Below are 25,445 nucleotides of genomic sequence, written 5' to 3'. Positions count from 1 at the left end.
GGGTGGAGGGGGGAGGATGGGAGGAAGGGGTTAGGTTTCGGAGGTGGAGGGGGCATGGAGGAGGACAACGATGTCGAGGAAAGCGAGGCATGGTCTGGCGAGGAGGCCGACCGCTTCATCGATCCGGATGCTCTTTGCTACATTGTATGACCCACCAGTTGGTTTCTTTCTTTGCAGTGAATTCTCGTCCTTAAGGATTAGTCCTGGAGATTTTGACATTGGGATATTTATATCATGATGGAACTTTACTGAAATCAGTAAATCTATACAAACACTTTTCTCGCTTTGTTTTTGCAATGACATTGTTTAAGGTTGACGGAATTTGTGAATTTTGGACACTGATGAATGATGATCTTTCTAAAGCCGGATCCTTTAGGTTTGAGAATAGAAACAGACCATCACTTATAGAGGGAAACGACAGATTCCTTCCAATACTTTGAACTATCCTTTTTTAAAGAGGAGTGTCATGTCTTCAGAACTAAGCTCTTGCTTCCAATACCATGCTATCAGAGCAGTTTGTTGTAGCATGAATTCCTGCTAAATCTCCAGTATCTAAGGGTTCTTTTGTTCCATGTAAATTAACTTGTTTATGTAAAATGGTTTCCAAGGAAAGTTTTGCTAGGAAAATTGAGTATTTTCCCCTTTATGGCTGTGATACAATGAAGATATTTTTCTCTCTTTTCTCCTTCCATGAGGTCGGAGTTGGAGTTCCCTTCTTTCATGCCTACTTGCTGCCACCTGCAGATCACTGAGAGGCGGGGTTAGGCATGAGATTGGTGTTGCCAAATGGGTTTCTATTGGAGGTGATGATGGTTGGGCTGCTTTGGTAGGAAGAGTGAGGGTTTATTTGGTGGAGACGTGATGGGGAGGGCAGTCGATTGGCTGTTTGGTGGAGATGGGATCAGCGAGCATAGATTGGCTGGATGGGATGTGAAGGCTTGGATACAAGGCTAGTCAGCTAGCTGTTCATTGTAAATGAGGTCTCCAGTGGGAATGACACCCATTGGGCGGGGTCATGGTGGTGAGGAGGTGGAGATTTGGTTCAGTGGAATGATGTTGATAGGGTCACACGGGGAAGATGCAAATTGTTTTTTTTGAATGATTAAACAATTGGGTCTTAGAGAAGGTTGATAGTGGAGAAGGGGATAGAGCTGTCTGAGAAAGTGTGTTCGGCTTGCTATTCAATGGCGATGAATTCGGCTTGGCTGCTGGTGGTGGGGAGGGTGTGCTCAAAGGAGGGACATCAGCTGGTTGTTCAATGGAGACTAGAGGGTCAGTGTATAGAGGTTGGGGTGTGATGGTTTTTGTTCACTTGGGGTAAGAATGGATTAGTGAGAAAACTTCCACTCATTTTGAAAAAAAATTGTTTTATCAAAAGAGAAAGAGATCATTATTCATTAACTAACATGATATCTTCCATTGATTTAGATTTTACATTACTGAAAGTTGAAAAATGAGGGGAAATTTTTCGAAGAAAAAAAATATACGAAATAAAGGACCATGAATGCATAGCTATTTACACTTGCCTTGGTCTAGGGAAACTATCCTTCCTATGTGGTTTGGATGATGCTTAATCAAATGAATCCAATGTAATTTCCTTGAAGCATCTAAAGTTCTTATCTAGATGGAATTCATGCTACTTTCTGAAAACTTTGTTGATTGCAACCATTGTCATCATAAGTTTTTTTTTCCAAATATTTGGTGATCGTAACCTGTTCAATTATGATTTTTTATTTTATATTTTGCAGGATGAGAAATTACAGAATGTCTTGGGACATTTTCAGAAAGAGTTTGAAGCTGGTGTCTCTGCAGAGAACTTGGGTAGGGCAGGATAGTATCCAAGAGTTTGTTAAACATCCAATTTGTACTGGTCTCTTGACTCCTGAGAATTCAACTAATTTGTAGGCGCAAAATTTGGAGGATATGGTTCATTCCTACCTACCTACCAACGTTCTCCTAAAATTTTATGTCACCGTACAAATCCACATAAAGTGGAAATGCAAACTGTCACCAAATCTTCCTGCAACATGCCAGTTAAGGTACACTTTTTTTCTTTAAAATGATGTAAGTGCTATGTTGTCATTAGAATGGAAAGTTTACTATATATAATACCTGATTTTTTGCAAAAGGATTATGGCTTTTTGACATCAAGCTTTTCCTCACTAATTAAGACAAAGTGCATATGTTATTTTGATTCAAACAAAAGGAATCATTCACAGGATCCGTGCCACTTGCTAGATGATGTTTGGTAGTAAATAAGATTCTGAGTTGGTCAGCTTATACATACAGGTTACAAACCCAAAGACTTCAGTGACATTGAGTTCATCTCTTCCTAAAAGTAATGCTGCAGCAGTATCATTAGAAGAAAATTCATGCAAACAGGACACCTGTTTGAGCAATCCAAGCATTCAGGACCCTAATTTACTGCAAACTTCATTTAGCAAGACAACTAATGGCTCTGACCACAAATCACTGAAGCTTCGCATTAAAGTGGGTCCTGACAATAACTTGGCTAGAAATAATGCTGCTCTTTATAATGGTCTAGATTTCTATATTTCTCCGTCATCATCTGAGGACAGTCCTGATGGGAATAATGGAATTTGTCCTGAATTACAAGATGGCTCCGATGAATCTCCTATGACTATTCTGCAGGTAATTCTGATATTTATCTATGATAATCTTGTGTTTTATGTTTTCTGATTCTTAGTTAAACCATTTAAGCAGGTTATGACATGTTCTCCAGCGCCTGATGTCCATTTACTTTCTCCTCTGCAAGATTGTTTTTGCCAATTAATTGAAAAGGATCTCTCTGTAAGAAAACAATCCAAAATAGGAAAATCCTCCAAGGGAAGGTCTGAGATTAGTGCAGACTTTACTGGCTTCACTATACATTCAAGAGAACTAAATGGTCAGCCTGAGAAGCCAACTAAATTGAGCCAGCCGAATGGGAGAAAAGGTGAAACAAAGTATTTAGAAGGCAAAGGTATTATAGATAGGGTAACTCGCGCTGAGCTTCAAGCAGAACAAGGGCTTGCTTATAATTCTTTTAATAGGGTTTCCTCCGTTTCAGAAAATACTAGAAAAGCACATGGGCAGATAAATGAGAACATCATAAAGACAGAAATTAATCCGCTGGATCAGTTTATGAAACTCAAAATGGCCTCGTCAACAGATAAGCCAATTGCTGATTCAGCTAAGGATAACATTGAGTTAGTTGATTGCACAATAAATCACCAGGCTGGCTATTCATCAAACAAAACCAATCAGTTGAAAGGTGAATTGAGTGAAAAAACAAGCATCACAGCAAGGGCATTGGAAAACCAAAATGCAAATAATCAAAAGGATAGGGAATTTGATATGCAGAGAGAAAGGAGGAACAAGATTGATAAGGATTCAGATTTTCCAAATACTGACTCAACTGGAGAGAAGAGAAGGAATGAGCATTCAGTTGAAGCTACTGACAACATTAAGCTCACTTCTTCTCCATCTAGAGAGAGAATATTGCAATGGAAGGAACAAATAGCTGACAAGAAAAGGAAAGTGATTAGTCAAACCAATTCTATAGAAGTTATGAAGGACAACCTTAGTGGAAGCTCATCTGCAACAATAAAACAAAAGAAGAAAAATACTTATGCAAAAGCCAACCATGTCGAGAATAAGTCCAAAGGTCTAAAATCACATAAAGGATTAAATAGATCCAGCATCAAGGAATTTCATGCAAACAAAAATTGTGATGTCAAATATGATGAGAATGGAGCTCCTTCATCAAATCATCTAAAGACTAAGAATAAGGCTATGAAACGTAAGCATGAAGAATCCATTGTGCTTAGTCAGCCTCTCAAGGAAAGGTCTGGCGGCAAAAATATTGAGAAGGATGCAGTTTCAGGCTTATCTGCTAGTGAGCCAGTACCTGTACCTTTGGCATGCAATGCCCCTGCTATAGATGCAACTATTGCCCCTCAAGTCCCCGTTGTTATTGAAGAAAATTGGGTAGCTTGTGACATCTGCCAAAAATGGCGTCTCTTACCATACTGGACAAATCCACGTGATTTACCCGGCAATTGGCAGTGCAGTTTACTGAATTGGTTGTAAGTCTCTTTTCATCAACAACATGGATTAATTCTTTTCTTAGGCTTATGATTACATTTCCCTTTTATTTAATACTTTGTAAATGCATATTTGTGTAGGCCAAGGATGAATAGTTGTCATGTTAGTGAGGATGACACAACTAATGCCCTACACGCACTGTATGCTGCCGCCCCTGCTTCAGAAAATATTGCTAGCCTCGATGGTCGGAAACTTTCTGCTGCTAGCACACCATTGGCTAGAGGAGATCATCTTGGCGTGCCTGCTATTGTGAAGAAGAAAAGTGCTCAGAAAGATGCTTCAAATATATTGAATCAATCAATCTCTATTGAGTTTCCTAATGTTGTAAAGAAGGACAATGAGTTCACTGTTAAATGTAAAAGTGTAAATGATACAAATCAGTGTCTACCGGCTGAGGCAAACTTGTTGACTAAAGGTGGGATTGATACTTTAGGCAGCTCAACTGGTTTCAGAACACAGATGCATAAGTCAAAGAAAAAAGACAAGCAAGAAAATCATGAATGCCATTCACATGGAGGTATGTTTTTTCTTGTCGATCTTTTCTAGGTTTTGTAATTATTATTTCTTGTTGATCAATTTTAGGCGATGTAATCAGACATTATTACCTGTGTATGCTTTATCTTTCAGGTGAACTCAGCAGGAAAAATGAGAAACATCCAAAAGCAAAAGTTAAGAGAATGACTGATCAAGATGATCTTAGAGCATCGAAGAAGCATAAGAACGAAATCTTGCAGAACTCAGAATGCAATATAAAGGATTATCCCTCTACATTATCTAACGAAGCCCACGATGATGTTTGGTTTCCCACTAATTTTGAGACCAATGAACATTTCAGTGCTTCAGATATAAAGTCCCTTTCAGCAAAGGAGAAAGTTGACTGGCAAGATAGTCAGCGGAAGGTGCTTGTGACTAGCCAACACGGGGATAACACGGTTATTGCCAAAGAAACTTTTGGTCAACCAGACTATTGCCCAGATAAAAATGCTGATTTGTCTGTCTCTAGAGGAAAAAGATGCAAGATAACTAAGCATAATAATAAGATGGAGAAAAAACTAACAACTAAAATGGTTTTGGCTACATGTGGAGCACCCAGTGAACTGGATAAGGCTAATGAGGCTATCAATTTTGTCGAGAAAAAGTACCACAATCTGGAATTTGACTTCTCAAAAAGGGATTTCAAAAAGAGCGATGCCAGCTCTGTGCAACCTGTAGTAGCAGCTAATTCAAGTTCTTCAAAGGTTTCTAGTTCCCGCAGAAGTAGATCCAATCTTCCAGAAGCAAAGGGTTCTCCTGTTGAATCAGTTTCTTCATCACCTCTGAGGGTATCAAGTAGGGAAAATCAATCATGCAAAAGGAATTCAGATAAAAAGTATGATATGATTAATGCTGATTATTCTGCACTGGGAAGCCCGAGGAGATGTTCAGATATTGAAGTTAATGGGGGATACAGACATGCAAAATCTAGGGAGGAGATGGGTGCTTATATTAAAAAACAATCATTGGACAATCATAGGGCAACAAATACTGGTATTCTGGATTCTTCAATGGAGACGGTTGATCACTTGGTGAAGGTGAGAACCCAATCAACTGCTGGCAGATCTGATGAAAAAATGCTTGTGAAACAGGGCGTTCATGATAAACGTTTGCCTATAGAGCATGGAGAAAATGTATACAAGGATGATTATCAGGATATGATGAAAGTCAATAAGCACTGCGAAGGGATTGACTCCACTCAGCCGAAGCCTAGTAAGAACTCTTCAGGGTTTAATGAAAAACATAGAGGTTCAAAGTCTAATTCATGTGAGAATGGGCTTAAGGTTTCAGGCTTTCATACTGATTTAAAAAATTTGAAGCCTCCAAGCAATACCAAAAGCTACAGACACAAGCTTACTACTGGTTCCTGTAAGGATGAAAATGATGATCTTCATGAAAAGTCTGCAAAGGATGTCTTGCTGAAAAAAGAACATAGTTCAAGATGGATGACTGCTTTGCAAGATAACATGGATGTGAATGGTTCTTCTATGCTTCCCAATCAACAAAGAAATTTAGATTCTAAAATTCATGAAAAATCAATGGATCAACATGGATCATCTAAGATACATAAGCCAGCACTATTGGCTAGACAAGTTAATTCAAAGTTCAAGCTATCCTTGGGGAATAAGCAAGAAACTCGAGGTTTGGATTTGTCACCTCTCAAGGCACATATATCAAATGTTGATATAGATGAAACAGTAAAATATGATGCATCAAAAGTGGTGAAACAACATAAGCATCCAAATAATTATAGTGGATTGTGCCATAATAATATGAGACATGACACTCCTAATGGCCCTGATGCATCCAGTCCAATTAGAAAGGAAAACTATTCAATTCTTATTAAAGAAGCAAGAGATCTCAAACACACAGCCAATCGCTTGAAGGTAAATAAAATATTCTCATATATCACTCTGCCTATATTTTTCAATATGATTGTAAATAAATTTCTTCTTTGAAATGGCTTTGCAGAATGAAGGACTAGAGCTTGAAAGCCTTAGCCTATTCTTCGAGGCTGCCTTGAAATTTCTCTATATTGCTGCTCGTATGGAATTTGTCAATTTTGATTGTGCTAAGCTAGCAGAACAGATGTACTTTGACACTGCAAAACTTTGCAAGTAAGTTGAGTTGCTTGAGCACCTAACTGTAGCTTAGCTCACAGTTTAACTTAGTATCCGCAAGGACAGTCTTACTTATATAACCAGTTATTATATTGCACCTGGATGCTAAGGACCATTTTGGCTCTGACAGTCTGACATATTGCATACTTTGATTAGGCTAGAATCATCAACACTGATTCGTATTTTCTGGTTTTAGTAGGTTATTAAGCATTTAAATAATTAAAAAAACATATTATGCTGTTTGCTAATCCTAGCAAAGGTAAGACGAATTAATACCTAGTTTGTTACTGATTCAAAACAACTTCTTGCATCATATTGTATTAGTTATAGACTAGGCATGACGATAACTTATGTTGCCTAGAATTGCAAAAAAGTTAATGAAACCTGAAAAAAAAAGACTACTAGTGAACGATATTGGTTGGTGCTAGTCCTTGTTCAGATTTGTCTTATTGTAAGTGCACATGCACTGGTGTCTGAAATGTAGTATTTTTAAATAAAGCAAGCTCAATCGGATACGTTTTGGAAGACCTTTACTATATAATCTTAAATTCCATAGCTAGGATCCTATTGTTTTCTTCTGTGCCAATATTGGTAAAACCAAGGTTTAAAATCTCGACCCGTGCCGGGGTTTCAATCTCAGACCGGAACGATATGGTTTTAGTATCGTATTATGTCGTGCCAATACAGTTTCAGTATTTTCTTATTTATATATAGTAATTATTAGATAAATATGTTTATGGCGTATAATTTAAAAATAAATTGTATATTGATTTTATATAAGTTCTCCATTGTTAAACAACTTAATATTGTTAAAAAAATAATTAAATATAGTTTTTTTTTTAAAATTGATCTATCAATAATTTGAATTAAAATTGATATGGAAGCATTGGTTCTCCAGATTAAATAATCATAATTATATAAACTAATACAAAGATACTATCTTCTATAATAATTATATAAATCAACTATTTATTCATTTAATTAATTATTAATTTAAATAATATATTTAAAATAGTAAACAAATATCATAATATCAGTTAAATATTAAAATAGTAAAAAAGTAAATAAATAGAAATTGTCAAAATATAAATTTGATTTATTAGAATTTTTTAGAACTTTTAAATAAAATTTAAATAGGTAAAAAAATTCAAAATATCAATTAATAAAATTTATTATTATTTTTTAAAATTTTAAATATATTTTTATATATTTAATTAGGATAATTTAATAAGAGTTTATGAAAGTCTCTTCGAAATATCATACTTGAGTTGGGAATTATTTTAAATAATTAAATTTATTTTTAATTTTCGGCGAACAGAGCAGCTCCCACGGGATGCATAATGTCATTGGCATCGCGCGTCAACGGACGCAGTTGGCGGTGCTAGAGGCATCTTGTGATGCAGCTACCGGTGCCAGAGGTGTCCTGTGATGCAGGCGCCCTACGACTGACGTTGACCTTCCTAGTGCGCAACACATGCGCGTGACACACGTGATGACACACAACGATACCGTAGTGCGTACTGTGCCGGTTTTGATCCACTGTTGGAACGGTAAATACCGTCAGTGTCGGACGGCACGAAACGACATTTCAATCATTGGGTAAGACTTCAGCATATGTCTATTCACCCTTGATTCTGTTATGTCTATATGACCAAGCCCAACCTATGATCTGCTTTCTGTGATTTGATCTGGTTGCATTTGTTCCGGCAGTGGACTGGGTGCAACTTGTGTTTAAATTCTGTTGTTTCTAACTTTCTAGTCCAGTTATGTGTACTTGAAACAGGTAAGTTGTTTATGTGAATTGTTTTTCTTTGCATGTGAATGTCATCTGTTTATGAAGTAGGGAATCGTTGTAATTGATGGTGTGGGGTGGTGACCTAGTGGGAAGCAAATGACTGCATTATCAGGGAAACCATGTTCTAGATAATAGAGAGTGTCTTGGTTGGACCTATGTAAGAATTATTTGTATATGAGAAAAACGATAGCCTTGGATGTGTATGAGATTCCAATTCAATTTCATGTCATCACTGCTAAAAACAGGAACATAATGGTTATTATAGAATAGGAATACTCAGGTATTGTCTTGGAATATAAACTCTTCCATGAATTAATGCAATATGACATCACAATCATGATGAAAAAGCTATCTCAGGTGTTTTTGAGAGAGATAAATGGCCGGTCTTAATTTTGATCATGTTAATATGGTAGTAAGTACTTATACTGTACACATATTCAGCACAATGGAGTAGATATGGATTTGGGAGGGTACATAGAGGATCTATTTAGATTTTAGGCAACATTTTGTGTATGTAATGTAGTGTGGAAATTTATATCAAATAATGAAGAGATTAATAAATGCTGTAATGAGAACAATGATGCAATAATGCTGTCCTATTTTATCTAGGTGATGGTGAATATAAATATATAAAGCCAACAATCATAATATCATGCTATTTTGACAGATTTGTCGCTCGTGAATATGAGAAAATCAAGGACATGGCTGCAGCTGCTCTAGCATACAAATGCATCGAAGTAGCCTATCTGAAGTCTGCATACTGTAAAAATCCGAATGTGAGCAGAGATCGACATGAGTTGCAAACTGCTTTGCAGCTTCTTCCTCCAGGTCTGTGGAATTTGTTGCACTTAAAGTAGTTTTGTGTCGGAGGTTTATTAAATCTTTCTTGCAAACAATGAGGCTAATGTATGTGATGCTTGAAATTTTTTGCTTCTAGGATTATATTGAGAACACTTGCTTATTTGTTCAAGGTTCACTATAGCTATGTGAGTTAGGTTATGTTATTAGCTATATATAGGTTTTAAAATTCATTGAAAAAAAAGAATCATGCAACCAATAAGTTGCTAGCCTATTCTTTACGCGCACCACAATATTTTCTTATAGCAATTAGTTTTAAATGTTCAGTTTTTTTAACTCTATAGGTTATAGTATGTTGTGACAAATGTTGCAATTTGCTGCTAAAGTGTCTTAATGGAAGCAACAATAATTGTGGAAAATGTGGATCGAATTGATATTACTCAAAGAATTGTTTACATTCAGAATGAGAATACCCATTATATACAACATTACAATAGAAGAGAGAATAGGAAACTAATCATTCTGTATATAAGAAATTAATTTCTTTCTAACTGAATCCCTTGATTTCCTATTTTGTGCTCACAACTATTTTATTTCTGTTCAAGCTGTGAAATCTATTCACAACTATTTGACACAGCTATACAAGTTGTGAAATTTGTTCACAGCTTGTCAAAGGCTGTGATAGCTGTTGTGACAACTGTTTGACATTCCCCCTCAAGCTGAGGAATAGATGTTTTCTATTCCCAGCTTGACTATGGGATCGTGAAATCTAAAACTGTTCAGTCCCTTTGTTAACACATCACTGGACATATGAGATACACACTAATCCTTCTTCCAATTTTTCCTTGATGAAATTTCTATCAATTTCAATATGCTTAGTCCTATCATGTTGAATAGGATTATGCAATATTTATAACTGACTTATAATCACAATAGAGTTTTATGGGGTATTCCAATTTGATTTTCAAATCATCCTGATTAATCTCTAACCAGAGTAGTTCACATAATCCTTAAGCAATGACTCTAAATTATGATTCTGCAGATGATCTTGCCATCACATTTTGTTTCTTGCTCCTCCATGTCACCAGATTACCACCAATATAAGTACAATATCCTGTAGTTGATCTTCTATCCACTAGAGAACCTGCATAGTCTGCATCTGTGTAAACTTCTAAAGCTAGTGTCTAATTTCTCTCGAACAAAATTCCCTTTCCTAGAGTACCTTTCAAGTAATGGAATACTCAGCTTAAAGGTGAGATGCTCTTGGATCATGCATGAATTGGCTGATTACACTCATAGCATATGCAATGTCTGGACGAGCGTGAGCAAGGTATATGAGCCTACTAACCAACCTTTGATACATTCTTTTGTCAAGAGTTGGTTCTTCCTTAGCTTCTCCTATCTTGTGATTTGGATCTATTGGATTAGAAATTGGTTTACACCCAATCTTCTCAGTTTTAGCTAACAAATTAGTCACATACTTTTGCTGAGAAATAAAAATTCCTTTGGGAGAGTATGCTACCTCAATACCAAGGAAGTACTTCAGTTTGCCTAGTTCCTTTATTTCAAACTCCTTTATTAATTGCTGCTTTAGATCATGTTTTTCCTTTTCATCATTTCCATTCACAATGATATCATCTAAATAGACTAGAAGAGCGGTCACCTTCCCTGCCATTGAGTGATTAACAAAGAGAGTATGGTCCCCTTAGCTTTGATTATACCCAGATTTCTTCATGATTTTTGTAAATCTTCCAAACCATGCACTAGGAGATTGTTTTAGACCATAAAGAGTCTTCCTCAGTTGACATACTCTGTTACCGGTATCTCCTTCAAAGCCTGGTGGGAGGTTCATATAAATTTCTTCATCTAAATCTCCATGAAAAAATGCATTCTTCACATCATACTGTAGGAGTTGCCAGTTGAAGTGTGCAACCAAAGAACTCTACCAAAGAACTCTGACAGTATTCATTTATGTAACTGGAGCAAAGGTCTCCTAATAATCTACCTCATAAGTCTGAATATAATCTTTTGCCACTAACCTAGCTTTATATCTCTAAAGAGATCCATCTGCTTTGTATTTTAATGTGAAAATCCACTTACAATCAGCAATGTTCTTCCCCTTTGACTTCTTAATAATCTCCCATATCATATTCTTTTCTAATGCATCCATTTCCTCCCTCATGACATCCCTCCATTCCCTTTTTGACAATGTCTCAGAAACAGTATTGGGAATAGCTATGGTATTTAGATTCACAATGAATCTTTTGTGGGTTGGTGATAGATGTTTAAGAGAAACATAGTGAGATAGAGAATAGAGAGGGTGTTTGGTGCATTCTCTAGTACCTTTTCTAACAACAATGGGAAGGTCAAGACTATTTGTTAGGTTAGTGGATGATTCAGTTGATTGTAAAGATAGGTCAGAACTTACAATGATCCCAACATCAGGGTCGGAGGTTTTTGATTGAGGTTCTTGGACTTGTATTGCTTCTGGTGCGGCCTTTCTCCTTGAATACACTTAAGGGATACTTAGAGTATCACTAGGAGGAGACTCACTAGATAGATAGAAGGTGATTCAATATGAACTTGAGTAGGAGGAAGATCAAGAGCATTAATGGGTTCAAATGACTCACAAGTGCTATCTTTTGTCATTGAAATCTCCCCCTGAGGATAGGACTTGGAGAAGAACGGGGTATGTTCAAAGAAGATAACATCAGCCGAGATGTAAAACTTTGAGATGAAGGGTGGTAACACTTGTACCCTTTTTGAGTGGATGAATATCCAAGGAAGACATATTTGATGGCACGAGGATCTAGTTTACCTCGAAGTAGACTGTGGATATGAACAAAAGCAGTGCATCCAAAAATCCTAGGAGTAAGTCCATTTGTGGTTCAAAAATGAGGATAAAACTCATTGAGGAGTTGCATGAGACTCTTGTTATCTAGGACATGTAAAGGAAGTCTGTTTATAATAAATGTGGCATTAAGGATAGTCTCTCCCCAATAGGATTTAGGGACATTGTTGTGGAAAAGAATAACACGAGTAGTGTTGAGTAAGTGACTAAGTGTCCATTTTTTCTTTTTGCTATTCTATTTTGTTGGGGTGTATAAACACAAGATGAATCATGAATAATCCCCTGGGATTGGAAATAGGAGGACAAAGTTTGGTTGAAGTAATCTTTAGCGTTATCGGTTCTAATGCTTTTGATTTTCACTCCAAATTGATTTTGAATCATTGAGTAGAAATTAGGAATAATAATATTGACATCAGATTTTTGTTTGAGTAGAAATACTCATGTAACCCGAGTGCTAATAAGAAAGGCTACACTAGAATGTTCAAGTGATTATCAATTAAGGAGACAAACCATCGAGCCCCATAAACATTGGGAAATTACAAGGACTCGCTATGCATTAAATGAAAGAGAATAGAACTTCTTTTATTACTAATAGGCTGAGTTGTTAAAAGCGTGCTTGAGGCGCTCCTGAGGCGCTAGGCGCACAAGGCGTTGGGGAAACCGCCTTCCCCACGCGAGGCAGGCGCTGTTCATTAGGCGCGCGCATGGGCACGCCTAGGGCGCCTTCGCACCTCAACTAAGGCGCGATCGAGGCGCGACCTTGAACGTGCACCATTTCTGGATTTTTAACCCAAAAAATCCATTTCAAACCAATTTGGTTGGGAATTAGGGCACGGAGAAGAAGAGGATAAAAGGGAAGAAGAAAAGAACACAGCAAGAAGAAGAAGAGTCGCGCCATCGCCGTCACCCAGGTATTTCCTTCCGCCGCCGCCACCGTCGCTGAGTTGCGCGTCGGCAAGGTATGAGTTTTTCTTTCGTCTTTTTTGTTTTTCTATTCTTCACAAAGAAATCTTCTTCTTCTCTTCTTCTGTTGTTACTTTTCTTCTTTATCTCTTCTTTGTTTTCTTCAATTTTTCTTCGTTTCTTCATCTTCTTCTTTTCTTCTCTTTATTCTGGTATCTTCTTTTCTTTATCTTTTTCTTTGTTTTTTCTTCTTTGTTGAGTTGTTGGTTCGTGTTCGTGTTGCTGTCCGATTTTGTTTGTTTATTATTATTATTTTTTTCATTTTTGTAGATTGTGTTGCTGCCGGTTTTACTAGCCATTGATCGGTTTGCTGGCTACTGTCTGATTTTTCTTTTTCTTTGTCGTGTTTTTTCATATTTTTTTCTGTTTTTCTTTTTGTTTTGTTTTCTATTTTTCTATTGCTGAATGCTGGTACCAATATTCGGTTCTGCCAAATTTTGTCCCGTGTTTAGTGTTCTGACACCTATAGGCTATATCTCATTAGCCTTATATTCCCACTTCATCATATGATTTGATGTATTTGATAGATAGATCCATAGTTGTACCTTTAACCTTATTTCTCACGTTGTAGTATGATTTGAGTCATCTGATTGATAACTAGATCTATATCCCCTTTGTCATCAAATCTCACTTCAGAATACAATGCACTTGATAGCAAGATTAATATCGGATAGTTGAACTTGAGCATAGGTGATATAGATAATAGATTGCATTATTCCATTGCGCACACTAAATTCAAGGTCAATCATGTTAGTTTCCCTTTTGATTGGCCTTAATCAATGTGTTTAATATTGGACAGTGCATTTAGGCTAGAAGGTTTCGGACTAATGATTTGCTTTTATACTTGTAAGCATCTGGTACAGTGCTTTTCTTTTGCTAGTACAGTACTTTTCCATTAAAGTGCTTTTTTATTTTGTTTTTTATTTTTTAGACTAGTTTCTTGTTCAATTATAATGGAAGGTTGTAGTGATACTCCAACGTATACATCAAAAGATCCGGGATGGAATTATTTTCAAAGAGTTAATCCGAATAACAAAAATGATTTGATTTGTTACAAAAGGGAGTATCTATCGTGCAAAACAACATCTTGTTGGGGGTTTCGAAATACTACGACTTGCAAAAAATAATTTCGCCTCATGTACGTGATGGAGAGAGAAAAGTAATCTTTCTAAACTTACGACATTGGACTTTGAGAATATAGACTCTCTTGGTGATGATATTGATATGGATGATATTGGAGCTAAAGCTGTGCCGCTTATAAGTACAAGTACAAGTGCTAGATCAATGAATATACAAAAATGGCTAAGACAAATAGGTCCAATGGATACGTATTTTGCTCCTAATGTGTAAAAAAAATGTTGAAAATAGAAAGGGTAAAGAAAGACAAACTATGATAAATGAGGCATATAAGAAAGAATTGAGGGAAAAAGGTTGTATGACCATAATTGAGTGGATGTATGATGCGGCAATTCCTTTTTATGCCGTTAACTATTCAAGCTTCAAAAGAATGTTGGACTTGTTTGGCCAATATGATATAGGTCTAAAAGGACCTAGTTATCATGAGGTGCGGGTTACTTTTCTAAAAAAAGACTGTTGATAGTGTGACAAATGATTACATTAAGTCGTGTGAAACAGAACGGGCCAAGTTTGGTTGTAGTTTGATTGCAGAAGGGTGGACAGACAAAGGTAGATGACATTGATTAATTTTTTAGTGAATTCTCCTAAAGGTTCAGTTTTCATCGTATCGGTTGATGCTTCTGATTATGCAAAGATTAGAGTGAAAATATTTCAATTGCTTGATCGATTTGTGGAGCATGTAGGAGAAGCAAATGTTGTTCAAGTTGTTACGGATAGTGCAAGTAACAATGTGCTTGCTGGTAAGAATCTATTTAATTCTTTCTTATCAATATACTTTTTCTTATATATGTTAAACTTATCTACTTTTCTAACTTTTTTTTTGTAGGAAAATTATTAGAAGCAAAAAGGCCACATTTGTATTGGACTCCTTGTGCTGCTCACTGCGTCGACTTGATGTTAAAAGATATTGGGAAATTGCCTGATTTTAAAGCAACATTGAAGAAGGCAATGAGTGTGAATGCTTACATTTATGTTTGCTCGACATGGTAAATATGTTGAGGCAATTCACAAGACAAAAATAGCTTTGTCGGGCGGGTGTCACAAGATTTGCTACTGTTTTTTTCACTCTTGAAAGGATGTACCTACAGAAGCAAAATTTAAGAAAAATATTCATTTCGAAGGATTGGGCAAAGAGTAAATGGGCAAAAGAAGTGGCGGGGAAGAAGTAGCTAAAATCATCATGACACTTAGATTTTGGAGCAGTATTGTGCATATTTTAAAGATATATGACCCTTTATTTCGTGTTCTGAGACTGGTTGATGGCGAAACTGCAATGAGCTATATTTATGAGGCTATGGATAGGACAAAAGAAACAATTTTGAAGGCCTTTAAGGAGAAAGAAGAGAAATACAAAGAAGTATTTGAGATCATTGAAACGAGATGGGAATGTCAACTTCATCGGCCTCTACATGCTACAGGATATTATTTGAATCCAGAATATTTTTATTCATACATAGATTCAAATATCTATGGAGAAGTGGTGAATGGTTTGTTTGAAACTATGGAGAGATTGGTTTCAAGCGCTGCCGAGCAAGATAAAATCACTACCCAGCTCTCTATATATCGAAAGGCAGAAGGGCTATTTGGGAGGAATGTGGCAATTAGACATAGAAGAGCATTATCTCCGGCAGAATGGTGGGAATGCTACAGAGTAAATACCTTAGAATTGCAAAAGTTTGCTATTAAGTGCTTAGCCTCACTTGTAGTGCTTCTGGCTGTGAGCGCAATTGAAGTGTATTTGAGCAGTTATGTAATAAATATAAATGTATAATACTATTACTATATTACTTTTATAAGTAGAAAATATTCTTTACTATTTTATTATACTTATTGTGATTTTTGACATTTTGTAGATTCACAGCAAAAAAAGAAATAGGCTAGCTGAGCAATGCTTAAATGATTTGGTATTTGTGAAATACAATCGTGCCTTAAAACTTCGGTATGATGCACGTAATAAGATTGGCCCCATCTCTTTGACAGATATTGATGATAGTAATGAATGGTTGATGGATAGAATGGATGGAGAAAGTGATAATGAAGAAGATGAGTTGGTTTTTGAAGGTGATGACTTGACATGGGACGTTGTTGCTAGGGCTAGTGGAGCTGAAGAGCCTGAATATTTTACTAGTGGAAAAAACATTGCATCTATGACCTCTAGTTCACATGCTAGGCCTGAACAAGTCGAGAAGGAAAATACATCTTCCTCTATGAGACACTTATCTCTAAGACGTAGAGATGAAGAAGAAGAAAAAATTGAATTTGAAGAAGATGAAGATAAAGAAGAAGAATACAATAAGGATAATCTTGAGCTTAGATGATTAATTTGACTTATTATGCTTATTTTGATGAACTTTTTTAGTTTAAATTAGAAAGTTGAAACTTGAAAGTTTGAAACTTTTAATAATTTTATCACGGTGTTGATGTTGTTTAGCTTGTCATATTTGATATTTGTGTGTGGAATATTAATAGTTATCATATTTGACATATTATATGAGTGTTTTAGTAGTTTAGTAGTAATCAACCTCATGTTCAAGCGGCGCTCTAGGAGCCCGTGCGCCTCGCGCCTCTAACAACAAAGTTAATAGGAAAGGGTACACGAGAATGTTTTGCCAATTCGCAAACATCACACTGAAATTCAGAAACATCCAATTCTTGAAAAAGATGAGGAAACATGACCTTTAAAACTCTAAAAGAGGGATGACCAAGACGTTTGTGATGCAACCAAATATTGTCCTTATTGGAAGAACCGTGAAAGGACAAAGACAGATTATTCTTCTTAGTGGTAGAGAGATCACCTCTGCTAGGGATAGTATGCAGCTTTTGCCAATGATTTGGACCTAATCAAATTGAGGATTTAAGCCGGCCCAAAAATCATATATACGCTCTTTTTCAATAAAATTCTTCAAAACAACAATATCTAAAGCACATTGCATCTCAATTACTTGGTAGTATTCGAGTTCGTGCCACAACTTTTGCAAAATCTTGGAATATTCAGTGACTGATTTATCTCTCTGCTTAGTAGCACCTACTTTGACTTTAAGTTCATAAACTTGGGCAACATTATGGGCTTTTGAGTAAGTGCAAGTAATGCAATCCTAAATTTCACGAGTAGTAGAGAGAAACATACATGTATCACTGATGGATGATTCCATGGAATCCCATAACCAAGACATAATCATAGAATCTTCTTCATCTCATGCCTTAAAAACTAGATCAGTCGTGGCAGGCCGTGTCCCAAGGATATGGCTAAGTTTCCCTTTGCCTTTGAGGTACGTATGAACAACCGAAGATCATTTCAAGTAGTTCTTCTCGTTGAGTCGATTGGAAGCCTGAATATTTTGCGGATCACCAATTTTCTGGACTAAACTACCATCATCAAACACAATAGATTGGCTAGGGTTGTTGGAAATGGTTGTTTGAGAATCGACCATGATGAAGAAATGCAGAAAAAAAAATTAGCATTGAAGGCTAAAGCTTTGATACCATGTGGAAAATGTGGATCGAATTGATATTACTAAGAGAATTGTTCACATTCAGAATAGGAATATCCATTATATACAACATTACAATAGAAGAGAGAATAGGAAATTAATTATTCTGTATATAAGAAATTAATATCTTTCTAACTAAATCCCTTGATTTCCTACTTTGTGCTTACAACTATTTTATTTCTGTACAAGCTGTGAAATCTATTCACAACTATTTGGCATAGCTATACAAGCTGCCAAATATGTTCCCAGCTTGTCAAATCTGTATAGGTTGTGACAGCTGTTTGAACATAATGGACAAGTATTCTTTCAAAAAAAATCTATTTAGTTTCAACTGAAGGAACCTAGTTGAAACTATAGTGTGTCAATGAAGCTTTTGTTTAGCAAATCCCTTCAAACAAGCTCATGTTTTTATTATATATTTCGCTGTGAGATACAGTGAGGTGACAGACACATACAAGTTCAATAAAGAGCTTTAAATACAATAGTCATGAGATGATTTGATGATGTAAAGTGAGGTAGAGTTTGACTGGGAAAATTCATTTTAAATGCATGAAACCGAGCGAGGATTGATGACATAATCAAATGATGCTTTCACTTTGAACATTATTAGCTCACTGTATTCAGTGAATGATCATAGCTTTGTATACTTGCTTATTGTCCATTAATAATACAAATACACTTTTAGTCAGATTCTGTAGATTTTACTTTGCCGGTTAACATTTTTGTTATATTTTCTCTCTTGAATATGATTCTCAGTATGTCGACTTGTTTAAATAATCACTTACCAACTCCTTGATTGTTTCTTCATATTAAGGATTCTGGTCACGATTTTTTTATAGTCTGATGCTTTGCAAAAGTTCTCGTAATTCTCTTTATTTAACAACGATGCGTTGTACTTTCAAAACTAAAAGTATAATTTGTTGGTCGATTGTGATTGTCTTCGCATTAGCACATTCTCTTCAAATTTATTCCTCTAATTTTCATTTTTCATGGAATTGCAGATTATTCTCATGCATATTAGCATTTGATGCACTGATCTTGATTCCCCCCTTTGTGTTTTAGGTGAATCGCCATCATCTTCTGCGTCTGATGTTGATAATTTAAACAATCTAGCATTATTAGGTAAGGATGCTTTAGCTAAGGGCGTTAGTTCTCCTCAAGCTTCTGACAACCATGTTTTAGCTGCCCACCACCATCATCAAGTTATGCGGTTACTTCATTTTGTAAGTTAGTCAATTATTATTTTTAATTTCGTGCTGTGATTTGAATATATGCACCGTATTTATCAAGCCTTTGAGAGAAAAAAAATACATAACATAAAGATGACTGGATCATTATTCCTTCAATGAGAAGCATGTTTTCCATGGTTTTGTAAAAATAACTCTGCCATCTCTTCGATGATAGTTCATTTTTTATTATTCTTTCTTTATTTTTGTTTTAATATCAGTCCAAATGTGCTTGATGGCAGACAAATGACCTAAACTGTGCATTTGAAGCCACTAGGAAATCACAAATTTCCATTGCAGCTGCTAGTGCTAACTTGGACAAGGATAGCTTATCTTCAGTGAGAAAGGCTCTTGATTTCAACTTTCATGATGTAGAAGAGTTGCTAAGACTTATAAGACTCTCCATGGAGTCTATCGGCCGTAAAAAGTTTTAGACTTGCAGAGATTACTTCTGTGAATAGGACTTGTAGACTTCAGTCTCTTTTTTTGGTTGGCATGCAGTGGTCAGAACTTTCCGTACTGCTTCGAATAATGTTTGCCCCTGAAGAGACTGGCAATTTTTTGGGTTCAGTCAATGGAAAATCCGTACGGAAATACTGGCTCACAATTTTTCTTTAACATAGTGAGCTTTGCATTTTTTGATGTTTTAGATATGACAATGGTTAGGCAACCAGCCAAAAAGTACAAGAGGAAAAGTGGATTGTGTTTTGCAGGCTCATACGTAATTGCTCTATGGCAAGGTTCCATGACCAGATATATTGACATCTTAGGGTTTCTTTTCAAGACGAAATGGATTTGTGCTTTACAGCCTCACATTTTTTCGCTGGCAAGGTTCTATGATCAGATATATTGACATATTAGAGTTTTGTTACAAAACATCAGCAAGCATCCCTGGAACCTAACAAAGAGAGCCAGCATTACAGACACGGTATGTCCTCACATGTATTTGCAACTTCGAGTTGTTTTGCCACTACAAACTTCTATTATACAAAATATTTGACATTCTTGTTTGCAACATAGGTTTTCCATTGTCATCAAGACAGGTTGACATTTTTTTTGTACCTGAAGTCGTTTCTGTCTGTCCAGTCTGTAGGTTTTCTGATGAGAAATATCTGCCGACGATTCTGCAAGAGATAAAATCATCAAAAGGTCTGATTTTAGTTTTGATTTCTTTTCAATGATACGAGAATTATCTTTTCGTAGGGTGTATGTATTTTGATCGGAAACATTGTAACTTATGCTAACTGAACTGGGGACAAGAGTGAAGCAGGGCAAAGAGTGTCGTGGAATATTTCTATCGATAACAAAATATTTACAGTTATATAGTAAGTGAATTATTGCTAAGCTATCCTAGCTCTAAAAACATGTGCGTAAGCATAGAGAAAATCACAACAATAGACTGCCTCAACTATTCCTTTTTGACCCCCAATCAGTTCACAATTGTTTCCTTCCCGCCAAATATGTTACGAGGATAAATTACTATATACATTTGCAATTTATTTAAACAAAATTTATTGTTGATATGCCATGTACATCTTATTTCCATTTTTGTTTTTATAAATATCTGAGTTCATCATGTTGCATTTAGTTTGATGAAAATAGAGTACAATCATCAAGAGTTGCCACATTGGTCTAACCCTAATCTAGCTAGATCTGATAAATTTTTAATTAAAATTTAGAAAAATCGGGAAGTTCAAGTTCATTTGATAACATTGTTATTACTCCTGAACTTTGTATTGTCGTTTGGCTCCCTTGAAATATGCATGAGACACCTGCAATCTTTGGCTCCACTAATTGGGCGATTGTAGTGAGGTCCACTAATTGACTCCACTGGTTCTTCTTTGGCTAGCTAGGTCTCTAATTTCAGAATCCATATAGCCAAATTTGTTTCTTGTTTCCAGGCTCTTGATATTCTGGATATCTAGTGCAAGAAACAACACAGATGCATACAAAATTCTTGTTGCATGAATGAGATCTGAATAATGAACGATATGCGAAGTAATACATGAAATATTTCCCCATTCGTATTCAAGCGCTCCGAAGAAACAAATGTTCACAGTGTACTGCAACTGTATCTCCGAACCACTGCTCGGCTTTTTGCATCTTCTATGTTTGTCCACTCATTTATGAAGCAAGTCTTGATTGGCCGCTCGACCTGGTAGGTTTTGGTTTCCTTTTCTATCCGTGAACAATATGCATCGAATGTGCCTACGGTCACATGAACTCTGAAATCTAAACTGACTAGGAAGTTAAGCTCTAGTATATTCATTTCTAGTATGCTGATCCCTCCAACTCTTGCATAATATGCGTTGCTGCAGAAACTACAGCCAAATAAACAGGAACGTCACTCAAATAATATCCATGAAATTCTCAAGTCATTATGGATAGTGTAAAGAGAGCACAAGAAAAAAGCAAAAGAGAAGGTTCAGGATTATGAGGAATCAACGGCGAACAACAAAAAAATCTTAAATTCAAAAAATTTCTGCTGATACAGAAGTAATAAGAAACTATCGGCTAGCAAGGATATACGTATGAACCTTCCTGGATACAAGGCTTTACATTCAATCATTGACTAAAGAGAGTTAATAGTTAAGAGTGAAATGACAAGAGTTTTGGAAATTCTTAGGGGCAGACGGTGGGCGTAGCGCAGACGATTCTCAGGAACTGACGATCTGGGATTTACCCCGCCATGCGCCTATGGCCTGTGTACCTGCATGAACCTCCCTCCATATCCGTGGAACCGGCACTAGGAGGGCCGCTAAGGTAACGGATCTACCTCTTAGGGGCATTTTGAAAAGGAAATAAACTTTGGGGGTAAAGTGAAAACTACCCTACTTATGCCTATGGAAAAATGATATGCATGGCAGGTTCTTGTGAATTTCTCCTCTTGCTTCCCTAAGGTTTTCACAACCACCACCAATCAAGATGTGGCACATTAACATGGCTTAGACCGAAATACATCAGAATGGAATATATGAGGTTAGTTGACTGACTTAAGGTGGCCAATTTATACCACATTGCAAGAGGCAAATTACTCTACAAACTTCATAGAACTGCTCTTATTCACCTACAATAAATGATTAACATGCTAATATAACATGCAAATGTGAAACATAATACTAGAGATTTATCATTTTAGTAACTAATTAATGTACGGATTGCCAAAGGAGCTGTGTTTATTATTAACCAAAAATAGAAAAGAATAAGAACTTACGCGTCATCCATAAACTTGGCAGCGACGACAACACTTGTGATGATCAACCGATGGACATTAAGGGAGGTCAAACAAATGTTTGGTTGTTCAAGGAATCTCTCAATGTATATGTATCCAAGAAGAAAGCAAGATGGGCTGCAATTTGCATACTTGAAGATGCGCTCAATGTACCTCTGTATGCTAAGTGTTGGTGCTCTTGTACCACTGAAGACACTTGCAGTTTCCTTTATTTCAAATGAATCAAGTTTATTCTCTGTCTTCGCGACAGTTGTCTCAAGAATTGAGGATATAAGGGACAATATCCTTGGGAACCTGGGAACCTTCTTGCATGATGTGCTCAGACCCAATGATAGGTAGGCCTCAGGATTTGTAGCTTCGGCGTTAGTTATCATCAATCTCATATTATGTCTTCCTTAACACTCAAATCACTGCACATTTAGGAGAATATAATTTTAGACCTACAAAAACATCTCAGAAAAGATGTTGATAACAATGTCAATGTGCTTCGTTTTTTGCATCAATTAGGGAGATTTCCACACTTGAAGAAAACCCAAAATGAACCTAGAAAATATTGTACCAATAGAAGTGAACATGAGAATTCACAAGTCAAATTTAATTCTTCTTCCCCGATAATCATGTAGCATGGTCAAACAATGAAAAGCAATCAGTAAAATTGAAGAAAACTATACCTTGAAGAATAACTAGGAGATCAAATCAATTATGAAAAGAAAAGATCTAGGAAGAAGATGGATCCACAAGCTATCTATGTGAACTTTATTGCTCCCTCCACAATCATGTAATTTTCTCAAACAGTCAATCATAGCTAGCAAAATACCTTTTTGAAAAAAAAAACAATAACTAGCAAAAATAAGGAAAACATCCTGGCATTTGTATAAAAATTTGAAGCACTAGGAGATCAAGCCATGTATGAAAAGAGAAAGAACATATTGTTATATTCAGTTATTCAAAATTGCATTTTATGTTTATTGTAAATATCCTAATTATATTACAACAGTTGACAACATTAACTATTTATTTAGGGTCAATCACTTTGGTCGTTCCTTCATTTAGCTTACTGCAGTATTCTCTCTAAACCAACTGAATGTTTCTAATACAGTTTTCTTAGGCCCCAGTTGGCCTCTGCCGAGCTATTGTTAGCTTTGGGAGTAGGCCTTCACCTGCTCACTTTTAGAAGGCTCCTGAAGAAGTGAAGATCCCCATGAGCAATAAGACTCCTCACTTTTTGCCAATGTGGCACTAAAACCATCTTGAACATCTTAGACATTTTCTTGGATCTTATCTACCACAATTATACCTAATTATTGTGAAGGGTAACTTTTTCTTTTTGTTTCTACTTTTCTACATTTAAATTCTATGCAACCTGATCATTACACCTCACCTAAACTAATTTTTCATATTATTCTCTTTCAAATCAGCCAAGTCCCTGTCAATGAAGCATTGCTAATGAAGCATTGCTCATTTCAAAATCGTGTAACATGACTTCTATAGTAACCAAAGAAATATCAATCATTTTCTCCAGTTGAATAATACATTCAAAGTATTTAGAAAATTTAATATTTTATGTTCATATAACCACACTACTTCCACAGCTCCTATTCTCAAATTGCATAACAAATATATAGTCATAGTTTTAATCAACTTTGTAATTTTGACTCAATAACTAATAATGTCAATTTTGATGCATCCTCCTCAATTTTCTAAAATCAAACCAAAACACCACTGAACTTTAAAATGTTCATGCGATGTCTGACCTGCCACAGCTCTTCTATCTATGCATGTGTTTGAATCAGAGGTGAGCTGATACCCCGCCAAGGTTTTTCCTTGATCACTGACGCACCCTGATGAAATTGTAACAAAATATGCTAATGTGGAAAAAGAAGCTTCTGAAACTTTTAACTTCACAAGAAACTTTTGCATATTTAATTTTTACACTTAAAGACAATCATCATAACTCTGCTATCACATCCCCAAAATTACGCAACTTTTTCTGGAAAGAAAGGGACGCAGAAGATTTAATTCCAAACAGACCAAACTATCAACACCTAAGAAAATGGACTACTAATTGTCGAACTGAAAAGAAATGGAATCGTGACCTCTTCTCCCATCTACAGAAGAAATTCATTAACACAAGTGGAATCATTGTAGCTGAGATTCACACCCGAATAATGAGCCAAAGAATTAATTTTGACCAAGTTCTCCTAAAATTCAAAGGCCGTGCAAATAGAACCAAAAAAAAAAAAAAAAAATCCAGACAAGGGCAATGAATCACTTACAGTTTGTTCATGAACTGATCTTCTCTTTCCCCTTTCCCTCCTCGCCTCTGACCTCTACCCGAAATGGCATGGATAAGTCTGGATCTACCGCTCTTCCGCGGGCATTCCACCACCTATTTCTTGCCTCAGCCTAACGACGGCGATCAATGATGGCAGAGCAACTCACCTTCCACTTGCAATTTAATGGCGCCTCGTCCAATCCCACTAGTTGGTGGACGAGAGCGAAAATGGTGATGGAGAAGCGATCTGATAAAGGAGGAAGCAATATTAAAACAAAAACAAAAATCGCGGTATAATACTCTGCTTATTCTACGTGTCGGTGGGCATTATCCCCACTATGCTACCAGCCATGCAATTGGCTGATGACGAGTCCCCACAGTTTGTGTCTAGCCGCGAGGAAGGTAGCCAATAAGTGCGCACGGTATAAACAAACGATGAGATGGGCCGGATGGGTTTGGTAATCTACAACTGGAATTGGACCGAATCCCAACCCGGTCGAATTATTATTCTCCTGAATCCGCTCTCAGATATGAGACAGCGTCCACAGTTACAACGCCTACGAAAGTGAGGCTTGTGGGGTTCTTTGGCTGGAATTTCGTGTTCGATGTTTGGAACTAGAGAGCGAGAGAGGAGCGGTGGACCATGACAGCTTACCCACTCGTTTCGTACGCGGTAGCTGAGTAAGTGGGTTGTTGTTTTCGAGTACTAATAATAAGTTGGGCAAAGATAATTAACAATAATAGTAAGTTAATAGGTGGTTTATATTTATGTATGTATAGGTAAATTTTCATCAAGACCTATACTTTCTTAAAATCGTCAAAAATACCCTTCAAAATTTTCAAATTGCAATTCCTTTCGAGCTCGCTAGCATTGCGATTATGTTTGTGGTTGATAACAATTTGAGAACTCTAATAA

General features: G+C 36.3%; 2 protein-coding genes across 5 annotated transcripts; one reads left to right on the top strand and one right to left on the bottom strand.

Annotated features, from left to right (window-relative positions):
- LOC121988519 (cysteine-tryptophan domain-containing zinc finger protein 7-like) lies at positions 1 to 20,349 on the top strand. Of its 2 annotated transcripts, XM_042541977.1 has the most exons (12): positions 2 to 144; positions 1,749 to 1,821; positions 1,906 to 2,039; positions 2,290 to 2,652; positions 2,725 to 4,088; positions 4,188 to 4,624; positions 4,735 to 6,527; positions 6,613 to 6,758; positions 9,224 to 9,384; positions 18,859 to 19,019; positions 19,265 to 19,950; positions 20,109 to 20,349. In XM_042541977.1, exons 1-11 carry the CDS (start codon positions 55 to 57, stop codon positions 19,454 to 19,456), a joined length of 4,914 nt encoding a protein of 1,637 aa, XP_042397911.1. In that variant the 5' UTR covers positions 2 to 54; the 3' UTR covers positions 19,457 to 19,950; positions 20,109 to 20,349. The 2 variants fall into 2 exon arrangements, with proteins under 2 accessions (XP_042397910.1, XP_042397911.1); XM_042541976.1 differs by lacking the exons at positions 18,859 to 19,019; positions 19,265 to 19,950; positions 20,109 to 20,349 and adding an exon at positions 13,035 to 15,019 and having other exon boundaries at positions 1 to 144.
- Positions 19,978 to 24,790, bottom strand: LOC121988520 (cyclin-P3-1-like). 3 transcript variants are annotated; one of them, XM_042541979.1, is made up of 4 exons: positions 24,531 to 24,789; positions 24,009 to 24,095; positions 22,237 to 22,664; positions 20,518 to 21,343 (listed from the first exon to the last, which is right to left on the bottom strand). In XM_042541979.1, the coding sequence occupies exons 3-4, from the start codon at positions 22,635 to 22,637 to the stop codon at positions 21,076 to 21,078; spliced, it is 669 nt and encodes a 222-aa protein (XP_042397913.1). In that variant the 5' UTR covers positions 22,638 to 22,664; positions 24,009 to 24,095; positions 24,531 to 24,789; the 3' UTR covers positions 20,518 to 21,075. The 3 variants fall into 3 exon arrangements, with proteins under 3 accessions (XP_042397914.1, XP_042397913.1, XP_042397912.1); XM_042541980.1 differs by lacking the exons at positions 20,518 to 21,343; positions 24,009 to 24,095 and adding an exon at positions 19,978 to 20,146 and having other exon boundaries at positions 24,531 to 24,790; XM_042541978.1 differs by lacking the exon at positions 24,009 to 24,095 and having other exon boundaries at positions 24,531 to 24,787.
- Positions 24,791 to 25,445: the final 655 nt, after the last annotated feature.

The sequence above is a fragment of the Zingiber officinale genome, chromosome 6B (assembly GCF_018446385.1).
Source record: "Zingiber officinale cultivar Zhangliang chromosome 6B, Zo_v1.1, whole genome shotgun sequence".
Lineage (NCBI taxonomy): Eukaryota > Viridiplantae > Streptophyta > Magnoliopsida > Zingiberales > Zingiberaceae > Zingiber > Zingiber officinale.
This window is presented reverse-complemented; position numbering and strand designations above follow the sequence as displayed.